The sequence below is a fragment of the Mustela lutreola genome, chromosome 1, assembly GCF_030435805.1.
Source record: "Mustela lutreola isolate mMusLut2 chromosome 1, mMusLut2.pri, whole genome shotgun sequence".
Taxonomy (NCBI): Eukaryota; Metazoa; Chordata; class Mammalia; order Carnivora; family Mustelidae; genus Mustela; species Mustela lutreola.
In genome coordinates this window covers 206949597-206972713 of record NC_081290.1, presented here as the reverse complement: position 1 = coordinate 206972713, position 23117 = coordinate 206949597, and the positions used below count along the sequence as shown (strand labels likewise).

General features: G+C 33.0%; 1 protein-coding gene across 1 annotated transcript in view; it reads left to right on the top strand.

Annotated features, from left to right (window-relative positions):
• CNTN5 (contactin 5) overlaps nt 1–23117 on the top strand; it is a 1361366-nt gene that overhangs the window by 1247708 nt on the left and 90541 nt on the right. Inside the window, exon 17 of the mRNA XM_059185809.1 lies at nt 14474–14632. Coding sequence (XP_059041792.1) covers nt 14474–14632 — 159 coding nt within the window. The remainder of the gene's footprint in view (nt 1–14473; nt 14633–23117) is intronic.

Sequence of the window (23117 nt, the reverse complement as noted above, 5' to 3'; positions counted from 1 at the left end):
CCATCTTATCTTCACCCTACTTTATTTTCTTCATGGCACTTATTACTATCTGAAACTATCTCATTCATTTGTTTATTGGCCTTCTTTTCCTCCCTAGAAAGTAATCCTGATCCCCAGGGTATGACACACAGTAGATATTTCCTCAATATTGTTAAGCAAATTATGAAATGTAAGAATAAATGACTAATTCTTTTTCCCAAAGTGAATAATTACATTTTAAAAATCAGATATATAAAGAAGGATAGACAGTATATGAAGTAGTAATTGAATAAACAATAATCATAGGCATTTAATATTAAATATATTGCCATGTCATATGACATGACACTGTGAAATATGAGAAAAAAATATATGGGAATAATATGGTGGGCTCAGGTTTCCAGAAGTTTCCTATAATGGTAATCACAAAACAGTTCTTTGAAGCTTGGCACTCCCATCTCTATAATAAATACCTTAGCATTTTTTCATGATTTCACCTATTTTTTTGCAACATACACACATTTTCACAAGAAATGTTGATTGAAATATTAAAAATCAAATGCACATAGCAAAGGAAGACTTACATGCTGGCTTCTGGCTACACAGAGTGTATGGGAAAGAAACTAAATAGAAGTGCTAAAGAAAAGGCTTCTGTGTCCATTAAAGATTTTATGTCCATGAGACAAATTTTTGAACTATCCGTTGAAACATCAGCCAGCGGACAGCCCAGCACCTAATTATCTTGCCTTATTTGCAACTGTAGGGGCCCAACCCATGTCCTGCAAGCTTCGCTATGTATAGTTTGATCTGTTTGTTGGGATATGAACTCTCTGAGAGCAGCTTTAATTTACTGCAATAGGTGCATCACCATATTTATTGAATCTTCCTCTGAATTTCACATGGAATCCAATTAACTTGTATGGTCACCAATTACACTTAATTCAATTCTTACCTAAAATCTACCTACTCAATAGGTGGGCATAACTTCCTTGATACTACTCATCATACCAACTTTTGAACTCAGTCACCTCTGTTTTTGGTTATGAACAAATATGGGACATAAAGAATTTAATTGAACAATGTTGACTGAGTTCCATGTTTTTCATTTCACATAAGTTTTCAATATTGTTAGCTATACTGATATTTGACTGTTATTGATTCCCTATCACACAACTATTCCTGATCTTTTTGACTGTCTTCAGGCTCAAAACTAGCATCTTCCTACCTCTGTAGTTCACTGTTGTCATAATTTATTTCAATTGAAATTAATTGCTTTAACTTGACAGAAAAACTTTTGATATCTTCTTCCAGATTTTCTCTTTATTCTAACATTATTCTTGCAATTTATCCAAGCATGAAATTCTGGAATAATGTTTCACTCCCACCCTTGACTCTTCCTTTATAATATCTAATGTGTTGGTCCATCTCCCATTTAAAAACATTTACTAGCCCTCCACTATTTACAGAACAAGGTTCAAACTCATTGTCCTGGTATTCAACTTCCTTTTTCCCACTTTTATAGACTTTTGATACTCTGATCAAACTTAAATTGCTTTCCCTCTCTTCAAAAATACCTTGAATTTTCCAGTCTTTTAGCATATTTGTTTACTTATCTTTTATCACCAAATAATAATAAAGTCATCTGTTCCATCTTAAGTACCAGCCCAGAGAGAGGAACTGCCTTCTTGGAATCTTCACTTAAAAAAAAAAAAAAAAAAAAAAGGAAGAAAGAAAAAAAAATCCTTCCAGCCTCATTATTTAAAGAATTCTCTGTGACCTAGAGATATGAAGTATATTCCTAAGTCATTTTGGTTGGAAAATGACAAGGGCTGTATGAGAACTGGGTCTTATGGTACCCAGTCAGCCTTCATGTTTCAAAGCTGTCAAGTTTAGCTTTTTGGTTTTGTTTTCACATGGTAACATCTCTAAATCTTTCAGCCTTCTCCTTTTTTTTTTTCCTTTTTTTTTTTTAAGTCAATGTAGCAGTGGAAAACACACAGAGTATTTAATTATGGGTTTATAAAATGAGTTTTTTCAATTTTGCTCTAAAATTCTTTGATTTTTCTTTCTTTTTTTAAAAGATCTTATTTATTTATTTGAGAGAAAGAGAGCATGTGAACAAGTACTGGGGAACCTAAGGGAGAGTAAGAAGCAGACTCTCCACTGAGCGGGAAGCCCAATGTCAGGCTCAATCCCAGGACTTTGAGATCAAGACTTGACCCAAAGGCAACTATTTAACTAATTGAGCCACCCAGGTGCCCCTGATTTTCCATACTTTGTTGAACTTTATTGTCATAGGAATACATTGACTAAAACAGTACAACTTTAATATGTTCCAAGTCTCTAACCAAAAGTATTCATTCCATTACCCTACAGGAAAATTTTTAAATCACTTTAATAATAACATTGCATTACGTGTTTACCTATCTGGCTATTTGCTTCTATTTGACCTGCTGTTCTATCAGTTTTCCCAGTTGACTTGTTTTTTTCCAACTCCAAGGGGTATATCTGATAATTAGATATGTTGAAGATCCTCTTTTCAGGTTACTTTTGCTAATGTAACCAATCTTTGTGTAGGTAAGGAATTATTCCAGTGTTAATCCTTCCTAAACCAAGGGTGTTTCAGTTATCCTTTGTCTCTTAGAATGCTTACAGTTGCAAGTAATATAAAAACCAACTCAATTGACTGAAACAGTAAGGAAGTTTATTGGTTCTCATGAGAGGACTGAAGCAGATTTTTAAATTGATTAATCCAGCGCTCAAGTGTTTGTTTGTTTGTTTGTTTTTTCCAAAGACCCAGGTTGATTCCATCTCTCCACTCTTGTCTACAATGTTGGCCTTACCCTAAAGCTCATGGTAGTCATAGGCTGACTGCCAAGAATGGTATAGGCTAAGTGCTTTTCTGTTGCCATACAACAGGCAAAAGAACTAGCGTATCTCTACAAGTGTCCATCCCTTCATTTAATTTTGCCTGTCTAGATCATGAACCAGCATCCAACATAAGAAGATTATCATGATCTGACTGGCTTAGACTTAACTTCCTGAACCAGTCATGACAGGAGCAGGTGAAATTGCCAAAATAAGCATAAACTAATCAGGGTCACCCATAGAATGGGGGCTAATTCCCTACACCACATTGTGACACGTGGAGTGAATATTAGGGAATGAGCCACAAAGTCCACTTCATTTCTTTCATATGTTTCTACCTCCAAATTCATTTTCAATCAATAAAAAAGTGCTTCCTGCTCATAATTATTTTTAATGCTCTGAAATTTACATTTTCTATGTCTGTGCTAAATTATGTGAAGTAATGTTGAGTACTAATAAATAGGACAGAGTTAAATCTCTGATACGTATGAAATTAAGAATCAGAATTGAACCCCAGGTCTATCACTGGGGTGTAGTGTAACCTTGAATGGGTCACCTGAACTCTCTGAGACTCAGTCTTCTCATTTGTGGAAAGGGAGTATTAATATCTGATTTGCCTTTTTTTTTTTTTTAAATACCTGATTTGCCTTTATAAAATGAGTTTTTTCAATTTTGCTCTAAAATTATTTGATTTTTCTTTCTTTTTTTAAAAGATCTTATTTATTTATTTGAGAGAAAGAGAGCATGTGAACAAGTACTGGGGAACCTAAGGGAGAGTAAGAAGCAGACTCTCCACTGAGCGGGAAGCCCAATGTCAGGCTCAATCCCAGGACTTTGAGATCAAGACTTGACCCAAAGGCAACTATTTAACTAATTGAGCATTAAGCATAAAGCCTTCAACTTGATAAATAGGCATTTTAGCATTTTTCCCATTTTACATTATAAGCTCTCCAGAAGATATTGCTTGTTGAATTTGCTAAAAAGAGTACATTTTTTTTTCAAATTATTTTCATATCTATCCTTTATATTTTGCTATAACCAAAGGTGGTGCATAGGTTTTGATTTTTATTGGTAAAAAATGAAGCATAGTGAGATCATATGACATTGTCAAAGTTACCAAGCTATTGAGAGGTCCAACCACTTCTAGTATATAACTATTTACAAAATAATTTTTTATTACATTGCCCTATGTAATCCTGACAATAATGATAACATTGTTATTATCATCCCTTTTATAAAATGTAAGGAAATTTAGGTTTAATGAGGTTCAGAAATTTGCCCAAGTTTCAGAAACTTATACAGTTTTTACATAAGCACTCAGGACTGGAATTAGATTTTTCAGACTCTTTATCCAAATATCTTTTCCTTAGATTATTTTTTCTTGAAATACAGGGCACATAAAAATTTCCTAGGCATTTATACAAAATGAAATTGAAATTTAGTAGCTATTGAATTAAAAAGTAAAACTTGAGCAGAGATTTAAAATTTGAAGACTAAATAGGTGTTAAGTGGTTAAAATTAGGAGAGACAAAAATTTCACACTGAGGGACCCATTACATAGATGACAGATAATAATTATAACAATAGTAGTAATTATGAGAATGATAGAATAAATGGTGAGCTTTACCAATTAATTGAGAACAAAAGTGTTTTAAAAAAATAATTAGAACTGTTTATCATTCATTTCCATCCTTATCCACCCCACTAAAAATAAAATTGGCTATTCTCATAGGATTAAGATCAGTAAGAAAGGGTCACTTAAATTGGGTTAGTAAATATTAAAGAAATCTAAGAACACTCTCAAGTTGTCATGAAAAACATGATAATAAAGAAGTATCTGAGGAAAAAATAAAGAAAATTAGATACAATACTATATGAGGTCAGATGTTGCCATCCCATTACATCAAGAGCATGTCAGGACACTTCTTGCATAAGAATATAATATCAATAAAATCATGGTCTCTAAATCAGTCATGCCAAAGTCTTCATAATTCTATTCTAAAAATGAAAATCTTAAAAACCAGTTATTAATAAATATGACTATGTAATGTGCTACAAAATATCTATTCACATTATTGACTATTACTTTTTCAAATTTATTTTTTTGTTATTTTTTATCTGAGTTCAGTTGAAACACAATATTATATTAGTTACAGGTGTACAACAGATTGATTCAACAAGTTTATATGTTATGCTGTGGTCACCAGAAGTATAGCTAACGTCTGTCATCACACGATGCTATTACAACATCATTGATTACATTCTGTGTACTATAACTCTTATTCCTATTACTTATTCATTCCATAACTGGAAGTCTGTATCTCCCACTCCCCTTTACCCATTTTTCCCATGGCCCCACCTCCTCCTTCAACCATCAGTTCTCGGTATTTATAGGTCTGATTCTGCTTCTTGTTTCTTTATTCATTCGTTTTTGTTTTTATATTCCTCCTATAAGTGAAATCATATGGTACTTGACTTCCTTGTCTGACTTATTTCACTCACAATAATACTTTTTAGGCCCAACCATGCTGTAACAAATGGCAAAATCTCATCTTTTCTTATGGTTGAGTAATATTCCTGTGTGTGTGTGTGTGTGTGTGTGTGTGTATCACATATTTTTTATCTATTCATCTATTGGCAAACACTTGGGTTGCTACCATATCTTGGCTGTTATAAACAATGCTGCAAAAAACACAAGGGTGCATATACCTTTTTGAATTAGTGTTATCTTTTTCTTTGAGTAAATACCCAGTACTGGAATTATTGGATCATATAGTATTTCTATTTTTAATTTTTTGAAGAATCTCCATACTTTTTTCCAAAGTGGCTGCACCAATTTGCATTCCCATTAACTGCAAGAGGGTTTCTGTCTCTCCACATCCTCATCAACACTTTTTTTCTTATCTTTTTTATTTTAGCCATTCTGACAGATGTAAGGTGATTTGTATTTTTATTTACATTTCCCTAATGTTAGTGATGTCAAACATCTTTTCATGAGTCTGTTGGCCATTTGTATGTCTTATTTGGAAAATGTCTATTGGGGCCTCTGCCCATTTTTAATCGGATTATTATTTATTAAGTGTTGAATTGTGTAAATTTTTTATTTTGGTGTCTGTTTTTGTCTTCTTTGCCTTGGGAGATATATTTGGAAATGTTGTTAAGGTTGATGTCAAAGAAATTATTTCCTATGTTACTTACTTTCTAGGAGCTTTATGGTTTCAGGTCTCACATTGAGGTCTTTTGTGGTTATTTTTGCATATAGTGTAAGAAAGTTGCTCAGTTTCATTCTTTATTTTAATAAAATATTTCAATAATTTGCATAAATGACTTGTACAGGGGCCATGCTAACCTTCTTTCGAACATTCCAGCTTTAGTATATATGTTGCCAAAGGGAATAGCAGTTTAATCAGTTTGCACGTAGTTGTCCAGTTTTCCCAGTACCATGTGTTAAAAAGACTATCTTTTCTCCATTGTATATTCTTGTGATACATTAATAGGCTACACTGACATGGTTTTGTTTCTGGACTCCCTATTCTCTTCCATTGATCTATGTATTTGTTTTTGTGCCAATACCATAATGTTTTGATTACTATAGCATTGTGGCATATCAAAATCTGAGAATGTGATACTTCCAGATTTGTTCTTTCTCAAGATTACTTTTGTTATTTTGGGTCTTTGGGGGTTTTATACAAATTTTAGTATTATTTGTTCTAGTTCTGTGAAAAATGCTATTGGTATTTTGATAGATGTTACATCAAATATGTAGATTGCTTTGAATCATTTGTACATTTTAACAATTCTTTCAATCCCTGAGCATGGTATATCTTTCCATTTGTCTTTGTTGTCTTCAATTTCTTTCATCAGTGTTTTATAGTTTTCAGAGTATAGATCATTCATTCATCTTCTTTACTAACTTTATTCTTAGGTATTTTATTCTTTTGTTTGTAATGTAAATGAGATTTCTTTCTTATTTTCTCTCTGCTACTTCATGATTAGTGTATAGAAAGCCAACAGATTTCTGGGTTTAATTATGTATCTTCCTACTTTACTGAATTCATTTATTACTTCTAATAGTTTTTTGGTGAAGTCTTCAGAATTTTATGAATAGTATTATGTCATCTACAAATAGTGACATTTTAACTTCTTCGTAACATGAATGTATTTTATTTCTTTTTGTTGTCTGATTGCTATGGCTAGGACTTCCAATACAATGTTGAATAAAAGTGGTAAGATTGGACTTCCTTATCTTTTTCCTAATCTTAAAGCTAAATCTTTCAGTTTTTCACCATTGAGTATGGTGTTAGCTGTGGATTTTTTTTATTTATGGGCTTTGTTATGTTGAGGTATATTCTAAACCCATTTTATTAAAAGGATTAAACTAATGGAAAATTGTTTTGTGAAAAGTATTTGTTGTTACTTTTTAATGAAAAGTTTTGTTGTTACTTACATATGGGCTTTTAAATTGGGTCTATCCAAAATGGTCCTTTGTACTGAATGATTCATTACTTGTATTTAAACTACATGATAAAAATTTTAAAAATCCCAGGGGCACCTGGGTGGCTCAGTCAGTTAATTGTCTGACTCTTGATTTTGGTTCAGGTCATGATCTCAGAGTCCTGAGATCAAGCCTGTGTCAGCTTCTGTGCTCAGTGGGGAGTCTGCTTGAAAGCCTTTCCCTATACCCCTCCCCACCAAAATAAATAAATAAATCTTTTTAAATTTTTTAAATTTATTCTTTGTGGCCTGATTTATTGAGTTTATTTCTCTGTATTAATATATTCTTTTAGACAGTAGCTAAATCTCATCCTTACTTGGTTACAAAGGCATGTACAGGACCTTGTTTCCATGAATAATTGTATTTTTCTGCAGTATAGTCCTACATGTGTTGAGAAGTAAGAGGCATTTGTCCCAATCAATATTTATGGGATTAAAAATGAACCAGTTTAAGACACCATTGTATATTTGGTATCAATTTTTTTATTTTAGTTTTAAACAATGTAAGGCAAAGACCTATTTAATGTTTTAAATCCCAATGAGTTTAATTTTTCGCTTAGAATTTCTGTATGAAAAAAAAATTACATGAAAGTCCCAAAAATCAAATAAAGTGAAAGCAATATGAGTCTATATAAAATGTTAAAAAAAAAACAGAAACAAACAAACAAACAAACAAAAACATGTAACAATAGGGATTTTTGTTGAATCAGTAGATGTCAGATTCAGGCAGGGAAAACGATGCTATCTAGGTGGAAAAGGGCCAGAAGAGTTGGCATGAGGAGTCAGCTACAGTAATTAGGAGGATTTTTAAGAATTTTTCTTCAAAAAATGTTGGACAATCACTGGTTGGCTTCACCAGTTCTTGTCTACAAGGAAAATGGGTAATGATTTTGCAAGAAGTCAGTTCACAATTTCCAATTTATTATCACATTAGTTTGTTATAATTTGCTTTGAACAGGAAATATCACTTGGTTGGCTGTTAAACGAAAGCCAAACCCTGTTTCAACACTTTTCACCCCAAAGCAAAGGATTCTTTTGGTCTTCTTTTTTTTTTTTTTTTTTTTTTTTTAGTTTTCCTGTTTCAATTACTCCTTCCCCATCTGAAAAATAGCATGGTTGAACAAATGACTGCTGTTAATTTAAAAAACCCAAGGTTCTGTAACATCGCTTAACTATCAAATGAAGTCTTATATCCTTGTTTCATGTCCCCAGCCTAAAAATAACAGCTTTAGAGGTTATAAGGAGACTTATATTTTATTTGCTTTTCAGCTTTAAAAGTCAGTGTCTTCTCAAGAGAAGTAAATTTTCTAACTGAACATTAGGCCAACCAAATGAGTTGATCTGATAACAATCTAATAGCAATCCTAAGGGCCCTTAATTGAGAGTAAATCAAATTCATGAGAGCATGGCTTCTGCCAGGGGCCTTTGTGCTTTGTCGTTTGCTCAGCAGTCCTCCCAAGAAGAAATGAAGAGACTATATCTATTCTTCTAAATTATCTATTTTCAAATAAAGTATTTATTTTAGTGACTCTATCTAATAGCACTGTTGTGGGGTGAGGTGGAGACCTTTCCAGATTCCTTCCTATCTGATAATGAATCATTACAGCTAAGTATAAAGTTATTAATATAGTTTCTGCTAAATGAGAGGCATCTGTATAATATTCAGATATTAGGTACTATCACACATTTGTCATCCGTGAGATATATATCTCTTATTAATCTATTTTCAAAGATGTGTAATGTAATTAGCTATAACCTTTAAAGAGAGAATTTACTCCCTTATTTTTAAAAAAAAGCAAAAAATGGCAAAAATATGACCATCATTAACAGGTCTTAAGAACAAAGGAATTGTTTGTATTAATATAATATTAATGTAATTCACTCCTAATTATAGACAGGAACATAATTATAGACACCATTCGTATATAATGTCTAAAAATGCATAAATAAATGAGCATTGATAAGCCAATACCAGTATAATAGCCATAAATCTCATTTCACTTTTATTATGATTGAAAATTATATTTAATATTTTAAAAGGTAAATCACATCATTAATTTTTCAGAATATTTTTATAAGAATATATTCATAAAAACTTTGGATTTATAAGGATGTAGAAAAATTATCTGTCCACAGGGTTTAATAATTTATTAAATCATATGAAATCACTTGTTTGCTTCATTCATGGAGCTATTCTGTCAATTTTTTTTGCCATCTTACTCAACTTGACTGAAAAATCTTTTAAACATATATATTTTTTCAGATGTATTTTAATTTAAAAAAAGAAGTTACTGTATTGGAACTTTGTCTTATATGATAATTACTTTATTTTAAAACATCCTTTTACTTGTTAATTGTTACACAATATTACAAATTCAAAACAACTCCTCTGTCCTTTCTTACCCTCTTTTTTCCTTCTTATCCCTTCTTTCTTTCATCTCTCCTTCTACAAATACTTATTTAGTGCCTAATATATGCCAATTGCTATGTTGAATATTCAGACAAGTGGAAATTACAGAAAAATAATTATAGTCAATTTAACAAGAGCTATAATAAGATGGAAAATATATTCCAAGCACTTGAACATAACATTGTCATTACATGGCATTTGTTTTTTGTAAACGATCTGTTTCTGCCACAAGATTTTAATATAACTAGAACTGGAACCCTATCTTGTTCTCCTATAAATCATTTCCCCCACTTATCTCACAGCACTCAGCACTTTACTTTATGCATAATGGGCCTCCAGTAAATGTTTGTTAAATAGACTATACTTACAACAGTAGATACATAAAAAATGGAGGATTTCTTTAAAATAATAACTTTAAAAATATTTTTAGATGTTTATGGTCCAGAATTGGAAGCCAAACAAGTAAAGAATAAACCTTAAGTCATCTACATTCTCACTTCCAAGCAATAACAATCACCATGTATACGTCGATGCATTTCTTTCTGGTCTTTTCCTTTATGTATTTGGGAAGTAACTATACATACATGTTTACATACAATTTTCATTCTAATTTTTTCACTTTTTATATTGTGAACATTTTCCACATGGTAAATAATCCTAAATATTAGTCAGTTTAATGGCTGCCTCATATTTTATCATAAAATTTTATGATTTAAACATTACATGATTATTGGACAATTACTTTTTTATAGTACTTTGTAATTATAAATAATTGTACACCACAGACAGTGTCCAGGATACACAGATTTTGTTCACTCTCACTGATTATTTTTCTAAGGACTAGACTTGAAAAAACAACCACATCTAGAGAAGAATACTTGGATATTCATTAATTACGTTGTAAATTATTTTTGTTCTAGCTGAAGTTTTAAAAAAAATTTAGAGTATTACCCATTGTTAAAAGAAATATGTATTTCTTTAAGAAAACTAATTTTACATTTTCTAGAATACTAATACTCAGAAGGCAAATTATTTTAAGTTACAAATAGTTATTTTCCACTGCATTTCCTATCATGTCTCACACATAAGTGGTTGTAAATGCTTTTTGAATAAGTAAATAAATAGAAGAGATGGAATGGAACAGAATAAGTGGAACAATATAGAAGAGCTTAATAAGCAAAATAAGTTAATCAGAAAAGGACGATTATCATATGATCTCTCTGATATGAGAAATTTGAAAGCCAGGGCAGGGGTTCTTGGGGGGAAGGGAGGGAAAAAATGAAACAAGATGGGACCAGGGAGCTGGGGCAAGGGGAGGAATAGGGTGGCTGGGTTATGGACATTGGAGAGGTTATGTGCTATGGTGAGTGCTGTGAATTGTGTAAGACTGAGGATCACAGACCTGTACCCCTGAAGCAAATAATACATTATATGTTAATAAAAATAAGTAAATTTAAAAAAATAAATGAATTATGTTAGTAACTATTCTTATTTGAATACATTAGTAGAATTTTAAGTCTTTTTTTCAAAAGATTTTAAAGATTCCCCTTAAAAAATTCTCTATGAACAAACTTTCAAATCAAACTATTTTGAAGCTTGTTCCAGTTATCTGTTGCTGCTCCAAAACTTAGTGGCTTAAAACATCCATCTCTTATTTGCCCTCATGATTTTAGAAGATGACAGGCACAGTCAGGTTAATTGGGATCTCCCATGTACATGAGTCCCTTGGTGGCTGAAGCTAGAGTTACTTGAAGGTGCCATCACTCACATATCTGGTGCCTAGGCTGGGATGCCTGTGATAGCTAGGAACAAGTTGGATCTAGCTTTCTCCACAAGCTTCTTCAAATGAATAGCTTGGGCTTTCTTACAGATGGTGGCTTCTGTTTAATTAGATTTCTAAGCATAAGCATTTCCACATAAGCATTCAAAAAACCTGGGATAAAACTGCAAAACTTCTTTTGATGTCCCCTCAAAAGTCATGCAGTGTCACTTTTACCATTGTCTTTTGGGACAGCTTGTGGCAGGCCAGTACAGATTCAAGGAAATGAAAGAACAGGTTCTACTTTTCAAGGAAGGAATGGCCTGCATGTACAGGGAGGAAATAGTGATAGTGTCCACCTACACACAAAACTGCCACGAAGTCCTAAATGCTTTATTCAAATGTCATCTTTATCTCTATGACGTAATTTTTTTTTTTTTTTTGAGGATCAGGGGCTTGTTTTATTTATTTTTTTTTAATTTTTTATTTTTTATAAACATATATTTTTTATAAACATATATTTTTATCCCCAGGTCTGTGAATCACCAGGTTTACACACTTCACAGCACTCACCAAATCACATACCCTCCCCAATGTCCATAATCCCACCCCCTTCTCCCCAACCCCCCCCCCCCCCCCCCCCCCCCCGGCAACCCTCAGTTTGTTTTGTGAGATTAAGAGGCCCTGATGATTTGTCTCCCTCCCTATCCCATCTACCACGTAATTTAAACGTGTCTTTCCTTAACACACAATTTTCTCCCTTCCATTCCTTCAATTAAAACTACTTTCTAGCTTAACAATGAAAGGATGAAGGATTTGTTTACGCCTTGCTTCTTTGGGCAAATCAGACTTCACAACCAGATTCAAATTCAAATCTTAGCTGTTCCATTCACTAGCAAAGTTACTTGGGCAAGAAATGTTTCCTCAGAAAAATGGATTCTCTGACACCTACTGCCTACTGTAACACCTAACATATAATAAGATTATTAACTTATTTATTATTTATTGACTAACCAATCTCTGAGATCCCATTATATCCTCTATGAAATAGGGAGATCAACCTCACAGCGACATAGAAATAAATGAACAACTTATTGTTTGCAAAATACTAAATACAGGGCCTTAATACAGTAAAGTGAGGATATGCTATTAGTAATATTATTATGGTTAATACTCTCATCATTACTTAGGTTATTGCCATTATAGTTACTCTTTATATTTGTGTCACCACAGTCTAACAACTCAGACATCTTCTTCAGCTCCTGCATCTCGTTTATTTACTTCACCTCATCCTTAGCCACTGTCTTAATGCTTTAAACATTCATACTGAAAATAAATTAAACATATTCTTCCATAAGTCCTTGACCTTGTCAACTTTAGCAATCATATTCCCCATTTCACTCCAAATAAACACAAATTATCACTTAAAAGTACCCTACACTTAAATCACAAACTGCAATTTTCTCTTCACATGTTGCAATTCTTGTATCTTCCCATCACACTTTCCTTGATTCCTTATTTTATTCTCGTCTATCAGCACCTTTCTGGTTTTACTTGACTCCCTAGTCAACCTTGACACCATGGCCATTCACACCATTGGCATCTTTGATGATAAGTCAAACCAAATTTTAAAAATTCCTAAATCTGAATGGGCTCAATTGATAAAAATGTTCACTTCTCCTTTCCTAAAAATGCCATTGGCTTCATGAGGCTTTTAAAATTATTTCTCCATCCCCTTGCTCCTTCCTTGTTGAAATTCTCTACCCAGAGGTTTTTACCATCTGCCTCAATTTCTCTAGCCTTCCACCATTTCTTAGCTGCTTACAGTCTATCTCAGCCCCTCATGATGAGACTTTGCAATCACCACATTTGACTTAGCAAAGTTAGACTAGAAAGCCAGGACCAGAGCCAGAGAAAGTAGTTAAGTGTGAATGACAATGGTATCAAGGTGGATTAAGGAGTTAAGTGAAGCCAGAACGATGCTGGTAGACTAATTCAGAAACAACTTAAAATACTTAAGAGGGTTTTTTGTTTGTTTTCATTGAAAATAAAAGCATCTTTGCACCCTGAATGGTCTATATTAGAGAACAGAAGAATGTTAATAAGAATATTGACATGCTTTCCAGCCTCTAAAATGTGAACACTCTACATATCTTTGACTGCTATTAAATATCACTATTTTAAGGGTTATAATACAAAAGTATATTTCTTCATCAGATCACAGTTGTTTTTTAAAGCTAGAGTCTACATGCTCATAGATTATTGCTATTCTATACCAATTTTTCACAAGCATAAGGAAAATAATATCTGATTCATCACTCTCCCATGCCCACCAAAACCCATCATTGTCATCATCACCATCAAAACCACACTTTCTTTTAGCTCCCCACAAAATTTTTCCATGCCTCACTTCTACAATATACCCTTACTTGGCCTGAACTATCATTATTTCAGAGCTCTTCATATTTCCCTTGTTAAACTTTAAGCTACTTGATAGTCACATCACAGTATTTGTACATTGCAGATTTTCTGAAAATAAAAATTAAACCCACAACGTAGAGCTTTTTAGTAATGATGGGATCTTTTTTGTAACTGATACCATTGTTTATCACTCTCTATTGTTGCTGCTGTAAACTATGGTTGATGTCAACAGTCATAGTTGATATTGACATTCATATTCTTGTGTGTGTTTGTAATTATTTCTTTTTCTTTTCCTAAAAAATATAATGCTAATTTGTAGTTGCCCCAAGCACAAAGTTTTAGAAAAAAATCATATCTATAATTAAGTTACCAGCAGAAATCATGGAAACTGCCTTGCACCCTATCTCTTTCTAATGTCCATTTCCATCACTAAATATGTATTTCACTAAGATAGTTTGATGGGATCTTTATTGGAAATGCAATTTCTTATGGCTCCTCATCATGGCTTGTACTTAACTTTATCCATACCCTTTCTCCTATAGGTCCCCCAGGCCCACCAGGGATAGTGATTGTTGAGGAAATCACAGAAAACACAGCCACACTGTCCTGGAGCCCAGCGGCTGACAACCACAGCCCAATCTCCTCCTACAACCTGCAGGCTCGAAGCCCATTCTCCCTGGGCTGGCAAACAGTAAAAACAAGTAAGAAGCTCTAATGCAACATCAGAGGCAACAAGAATACCTTCCTATGTCATGAGCTATATTTGCTAGCAATCTCAGTAGGATCACTTTGGATTCTGGAAACTTTGTTATTTATTACAATATTAACCACTATTTACCTTTTTTTATAAAGATATTTTTCTTTCTGGGTGTCTGGGTGGCTCAGTAAATTAAGTGTCCCACTCTTGATTTCAGGTTCAGATCATAATCTCAGGGTCTGAGATAGAGCCCTCCATGGCTCCCTGCTGGGTGTGGAGCCTGCCTAAGATTCTCTCTCTCATTACTTCATACCCCACCATGTACTCACACTGTCTCAAAAAAAAAAAAAAAAAAAAAAAACCTATCTTGCTTTCTTCTCTCAATTCCTAAGAACTCCTAAGAAGAGATCACATCATTTATATTTGTTTGTTTATATGCAATTTTAGTATGTCATTCCATAAAATTTTATGAAATTTTATTGCATAGACTCAAGTAACCACCAAGATAATCAGGTACAGAATTTTTCCATTACTCCACTTCCTTGTGCTGTCTATTTATAGTCATACATTTGTTTAATTTATAAAAAGAAGATTTAACACATTATATTATGTAAAACAATGCAATGCAGCATTTTGATGTCTACTTCTAAGATGTCTACTTGATAGCTATTAGACACCTATTTAACATGTTGGTATTTAAAACTATGTAATATCTATAAAATGTAATCTTCAGAAGCAATTGTCCATCCTAAAGATTTGAGATTTTATTTACTATCTAAATATAAAACTGATTTATTTGTTTAGAAGGGAAATATGAAATCAGTAAAATTTCTGAGTGCAGTAATCATGAACCTCAATAAACATAATGTTATAGAAGTGGAATTATCTATTTTAAATGAAATTTAAACAAATTTATTTTTGTGTAAAATTTTACAATTTGAGTAACAGGAAATATATTCATCTGCATACAAAATACAATTTAGTTTTTTTAAAAATTATTAATTTATAAAATTTATTTTGATTATCACTAAAGTGTCCTATTTGTGTATACATATTAATTTGTAATATGATTAATTGTGGGTGTTAGCCTCACTTCTGGCTCCATGTTAATCTTTTGATTTTTCTGCAGATCCAAGAAATTGGGGGAATCTCTAAGTTCAATAGATAATTCTGGAAAGATCACAAAGTCAAGTCACACAAACAAGCTTATTAAGAATACTTACAACCTCTGCCCCAAGGCTTTTATCTTTTCCTTTGTGTGACAGCCCAAACCTCTTGCTTTGTAACCAGGAAATGGATTGACTTTTAGATCTGGTGTTGTACACTCACCAAGTCCATTTTCCTGCCTACAGCTATCTCCACTTTTGCCATTCTGCCCACAATTCTTGGGACATTTTCCTTGTGGGCACATTGCAGTACATATATGTGTGTTCTTCACTCATCCCATGACCATGTTCTTGGCCTTCTTACCATAACACATGGCCTGGCAATCCAGAACATCGAATCTTCCTCCTATTACAACCATAGTTTTCTAGTTACTCTTATATCTTGATTTCTCACGTCTTGATTCACTTGTTTCTACCTTTTATTGCTTGATACATAGAAAGATTGATGTGTGTGTATTTGTGTGTGTGTATACACACACACGTCAACTGTAGGAATTTTTGGCACAAGATAAAATGAAAGAGAGCGAAAGTGTGTGTGTGTGCGTGTGGCTTAGGCATTTGGACTCAAGTGTTATTTGGGGGGTTTATTTGTTTTAGAAGTGCCTACTATAAAGTTGTATTCTCATTTTTCTAATTTAATTTGAATGCTGGGACATTTTTGAGAGTTCTTTTTAAATTCAGTTCAGCAGGTACTTATTAAGAAATCTATGCTTTATTATATTTATAAGGAAATATAGATTTCTGGGAAATATATTTCTTTATATGATTAATTTTACTTGTCTTTGAGGGCATCTAATGGGGTCGCTTGTTCCTCAAAGTCTAGCATGCCATCCTGTAGGAAAGCAGGCCAAGGAGCAGTACTCAACTTTTGCCTGCTCTTAAGTAAAAGTTTTAAATAGTTTAAGCTCCTAGCTAAATTCAACCACAACTTTTTTCATGCCTGTGATGAGGAAAAAAGTCCCTCTAAAGCCACAATTCCCTTGGGGCAGTGGGCCTTTGTTTTCATAGCTTTTCTTCACCTAAATGAATTTCAAAAGAGGCAAGCTCTAATGCAGAAATATCTATTAGAAAGAAAAAATTGGTTTGGGGTTTGAACTATGATAATGTTAATGGAGTTCATAAGCTAGTATTTAAAAATTACTTACAGTTCCTTTATATACCACCATAAATACAAAAAATGGTGAATAACTTATTTTTGACAAATAAAGTAATGAGTTGCATCTGTACCTTCTATGTGATGATAACTGGGATTAATTTATTAATATTGCCAGTTCAAAACTCGGACTCAAGTCAGATGACTGTGAATGTGACTTATTTATTCATTTTGAAGAAAGCATGAAAAGAGCCATAAAAAATAGATAATTTCACTTATAGACCCCTTTGCTGTTCAAACAAATTGCTTTTGATTTGGAAACTTGACTTTATTCTTTATATTATTGAATACTATTAGCTGACTTAGTATTTCATTGTGTCTGCTTAAGAATAACAAAATCACCTAAAATCATAGAATTGATTGGTCATTGTTTACTTAATTCAAACATATTTCTTAACTATTCTTTCTGTGGATATGTTTCCTATCTGTGGATATATTTTCTACTGATTGGTTGATTAAATTTGTAACAAGACAGGCTTCTTTAGTTTACAGTCAATTGTTCAATTAAATTCTGGGATGCAATTCCTCTACAAGGAAAGGCATTCTAACAGGTTTCCCACTCTGAATCAATATGCGGTCATCCACTATTTTTTAGTCACAGTGTGTTCTCACTGAAGAATGTTTTATTTGAAACCAACTTGTCCCCATACTTCCAGGAAAAAAATATATTTATAATAAGATACTTGTAAGATTTTAAAAATACTTATTTTAGTATACATTTTCCACTATCTTTCCATAGTTTGACTATCTTTCATTTCCATAATATTGCATTTGAAATAAAATGCTAATTTTTTAAAAGTTTATTTTTAATGTATTTCATATAGCATATTATTTCATCCAAAATATTAATACCTTCAACATAAACTTTTATTTTTAAGATTTTATTTATTTATTTGACAGAGAGAGAGAGACAGCGAGAGAGGGAACAAAGGCAGGGGGAGTGGGAGAGGGAGAAGCAGGTTTCCCGCCAAGCAGAGAACCCGATGCAGGGCTCGATCCCAGGACCCCGGGACCATGACCTGAGCCAAAGGCAGATGCTTTAATGACTGAGCTACCCAGGCACCCCTCAATGTATACTTTTTACAATTGTTTTATAGTGCTTACAAGTAACAAGGAATTTAGAATTTATGAATATTTTCACTTTTATTTTTAAAGAGGGATTAGATTTAAGAATGGGTGTTATAGGGTGAGGGAGAAAGATTTTAAACCCTATAGTTATTGCTAAGAAGATATAAATATTCATATCATTAGGAGGAAGGACATTTTTTAGATTTCATATTTTCCTTTCTAACATAAAGCCTGAAATAACCCCGTTAAGGTTAAAACAGAAATTAGCTGTACTTATTTTTATCACACCTGGCAATCTAAGCATCTCTTTCATTCATTCAATATAAATTTGTCAAATACCTTCCAGGCAGTATTCTAGGCACTAGGATATATGAGTGAACAAAACAAAACAAAAATCCCTACTCTTGTGGATATTGTATTCTCAAAGATGAAGATAAACAAAAACAGGGAACATAATAAACAAGTAAATTATATTGTATCTTAGAAGGTAGTGAATGAAAAAAATTGAAGAAATATTATAAGGAGAATCAGAAGCATTATGGTAGGGGCAGTGTATTAGTCTGTTCAGGCTGCCATTACAAAATACTATAAACTTGGTGGCTTAAATAAGAGAAATTTTTCTTATAGTTCTAGAGGCTAGGGATCCCAAAATCTAGGTGCTAGCCAATAGGATTTAATTCCTAGTGAGAACTCTCCTTCTGGCTTGCAGTATCAGCCTTCTCACTGTGTCATCTTGTGGCAGAGAAAGAGGAAGTGAATGCCTCTGGTATCTCGTCTTAAAAGGACACTAATTCTATCAGATAAGAGCCCCATCCTTATGACCTCATTAAATGGGTTAATTACTTCCTATTTCCAACATAATTGGAACTAATGTATTAAAAGTTAAGACAGAATATCAAAATTCTAGTGAGTTTCTCTCCATTTCTCTCAGGATGAAAGCCCAAGTCCTATATGATTTTGTCCTATCAGTCTCTCTCCAAAGTCATCTTCTACCATTATCCCTAAAGCTCACTTTTCTCCTGACTCAGTGATCTTCTAATGTTCCTACATATAATATTTCTAATACCTTTGTACTAGTTTTCCTCTTATCTGACATAGTTTCCCCTAGATATTGGCATAACTAAATCCATATGTCTTTTAAAAGCTTCACTCAAATGTGCGTTACTAATAAGACTTATCCTGACTCTATTTAAAATTGCAACCTGCTTGATATGGATTGAATTGTGTGCAAATTGTATCCAAATGTTTTATGTTGAAGATCTAACTCCCAGTGTAACTGTATTTGGAGATGGGGCCTCTAAGGATAGCAGATAGGCAACTGGATATATGAGGATGGAGTTTGAGAGGCTTAGAAAAAAGATATAAATTGGAAATTTATTGCCATATAAATTTCATTTAAAACAATAAGACTGCATGTCATCTCAAGGATATGAATGCAAAGAAGAGAAGATAGGAGTATTGAACTTGGAGCATTTTGATAGTGAGAAACTGTGGAGAAGAGGAAAAATACAAAGGATACAGAGGATAACTAGTAATTTAATTAAAAAAGAAAGCCAAGACAATGTTATATCCTGGAAAGCCAAGACAATGTTATATCCTGGAAGAGGAAAGAATAAAATTAATCATGGAAGAGGAAATAATTAATGTGTCAAATGTTACTGATATATGAAGTATGATGAGGTTTGGGAATTAATCTTCAATCTTAGCAACATAGAGGTCACTGGTTGTCTTGACAACAGTAACTTTCGTAAAATGATAACTAAGATCTCACTAGAATGGGTTCAAGACAGAAGAGGTCATTCATCACAATGACGTGGGTTTCATCCCAGGGATGTAAGGTGGTTCAATATTTGCAAATCAAGCAATGGGATATATATATCACATTAACAAGAGAAAGAATAAAAATCCTATGATCATCTCAGAAAAGAATTTTGACAAAGCACAACATCCATTCATGGTAACAACACAACAGGCACATTTAGAAAGATCACACTTCAACATAATAAAGCCCATGTATGAAAAACCCACAACTAACATCATACCTAATAATGAAAACTGGGAGCCTTTCTCTAAGATCAGGAACCAAGACAAGGATGTCCATTTCCACCACTTTTATTCATCACAGTACTGGAATTCCTAGCCACAGCAATCAGACAAGAAAAATTAACAAAAGCCAACCAAATTGGTAAGACAGAAGTAAAACTCACTATTTGCAGATGACATGATATTATATAGAGAAAACAATGAAGACTCCACAAACAAATAAACAAACAACCTAGAACCATAAATTAATTCAATGAAGTCACAGGACATAAAATTAATATACAGAAACTGTTGCATTTCTGTGTTGTAACAAAGTAGCAAAAAGAGAAATTAAGAAAATAATTCCCTTTATAGTTACATCAAAATTAATAAAATACCTAGAATTAAAGATATCCAAGGAGGTGAGAGACCTATACATTGAAAACTATAAAACACTGATGAAAGAAATTAAAGATGACCCAAACAAATAAAAAGATATTCTTTCTCATGGATTGGAAGAACAGATTTTGTTAAAATGTCCATATATCCAAAGCAATCTACAGACTTCAGGTAATCCCTATCAAGAATATCAGTAGCATTTTTCAAAGAAATAGAACAAAAAATACTAAAATTTGTATGTAACAAGACCCTGAATAGCCAAAGCAATCTTGAAGGGGAAAAAAAAGCAAAGCTGGAGGTATCACATTCCTAGATTCCAATATATACTGCAAAGCTGTAGTAAAACAGCATGGTATTGGTGTAGGAATAGACACATAGAACAATCAAACATAATAGAGAACCCAAAAATAAATAAAGTCAATTATTCTACAACAAAGGAGGCAAAAATATTCAATGGGGAAAAGACAGTCTCTTCAATAAGTGGTGCTGGAGAAAGTAGGCAGCTATATGCAAAAGGTTAAAACTGCACTAATTTCTTACACTATATACAAAAATAAACTCAAAATAGATTAAAGGCCTAAATGTGAGATTTGAAATAATAAAATTCCTAAAAGAAAACATAAGCAGTCATTTCTTTTGACATCAGCCACAGCAACATTTTTCTAGATCTGTCTCCAAAGGCAAGGAAAACAATAGCAAAATTAGACTATTGGGATTGCACCAAAATAAAAAGCTTTTGCACAGTGAAGGAAACATTTACAAAACAAAAATACAATCTACTAAATGGGAGAAGATATTTGTAAATGATTTATCTGGTAAGGAGTCAATACCCGAAATATATAAAGAACAACTCAACACCAAAAAACCCCCAAATAGTCTGATTTCAATATGTGCAAAGGACTTGGGGCACATGGGTGGTTCAGTGGGTTAAAGCCTCTGCCTTCAGCTCAGGTAATGATCTCAAGGTCCTGGGATTGAGTCCCACATTGGGCTCTCTGCTCATCAAGGAGTCTGCTTCTTCTGCTCTCTCTCTCTGCCTGCCTGTCTGCCTACTTGTGATCTCTGTCTGTCAAATAAATAAATAAAATCTTTAAAAAAATAAATAAATAAAATGGACAAAGGACTTGAATAGGCATTTTTCCTAAGAAGATATACAGATGGTCAACAGTCACATGGAAAAATGTTCAATATCACTAATCATGCAGGGAAATACAAATCAAAACCACAGGGAGATACACACCTGTCAAAATGGTTAGTATCCAGTAAACAAGCAATAATAAGGGTTGGCAATGATGTAGAGAAAAATGAAGCTTTATGTACTGTTGGTAGGAATACATTGGAATACATTGGCCACTGTGGAAAACAGTATGGAGGTTCCTCAAAAAATTAAAAATAGAAACATCATATGAATGAGAAATTCCACTGCTAGCTATCTACCCAAAGGAAAATAAAACACTAATTTGAAAAGATACATGTATTTATTGCAGCATTATTTATAATAGGCAAGATAAGGAAGCAACCAAAGTGCCCATTAATAGATGAGTGGATAAAGAAGATATGCTACATATAAACAATAGAAGAAAAAAGCCATAAGAAAGAATGAGATCTTGCTATTTACAACAACACGGATGGACCTAGAGAGTATAATGCTAAGTAAAGTAAGTTAGTCAGAGAAAGACAAAGACTATATGATTTCACTTATATGTGGAATTAAAAAAACAAAACAAACATAAAAAAGGAGATTAAAAAAACAGACACTTAAATACTCAGAATAAATTGATGGTTGCCAGAGGGGAAGTAATTGTGTTGGGGGAAGAGTAAAAAGATAAAGGAAATCAAGAATACACTCATCTTGATGAGTACTGAGTAATGCCTAAAATTTTTGAATAATTATATTGTATACCTAAAACTAATATATCACTGTATATTAATTCAAATTTTAAAAAAAGGAGAGAATGAAAGAAAATATAGAGGACTCTCTGAAGAAATTTTGTTGCAAAATGAAGTAAAGAAATCATATTTTGATATCATCAATTTTATAGTTGCTTATGGGTTGAACTGAGACAGAGGGAAAAGAAAGGGATCCATGATGACCCCAAGATCTTGGCTATAACATCCATAAGAACACAATTATCATCCACCCAATAAGGAATAGTTTAGAAACAGGGGGTGGAATTTAAGGTTGAGAACCCTATCTAAATAGAAATGTCTAATGCGCCATTGGAAAAATGAGTTTGGAGACCAGGGAAGAGGTTCATGCCTGAAAATACTGGTATCATGACCTCCAGATAGTATTTTAAACTATGAGACTAGATACGATCACCAAAGAGTTAATAGAACTGGGTGCATCTGGAAGATGAAAAGAAACCAGCAATAGAGACTGATAAGACTGGAAGAAAGTTCAGGAAGAAAATAGGATACAGGGGATTTTGCTAATATTGGATAATGAATTCCAGAGGTCACAGTAAAAGATTTCACAGAGTAGGGAAGGATGGGAACTAGGGCAGAAAAGGAGATGTGCAGAATTCAATCAGGATTGGAATAAAAGGGTTGAGGGATGACCTAGATGTCTGGAGTTGCTTGAGGTAACTGACAAACAGATGTAAATTAAGCAGTGAGGTACTTCTTTTTTTTTTTTTTTTTTAAGATTTTATTTATTTATTTGACAGAGAGAGAGATCA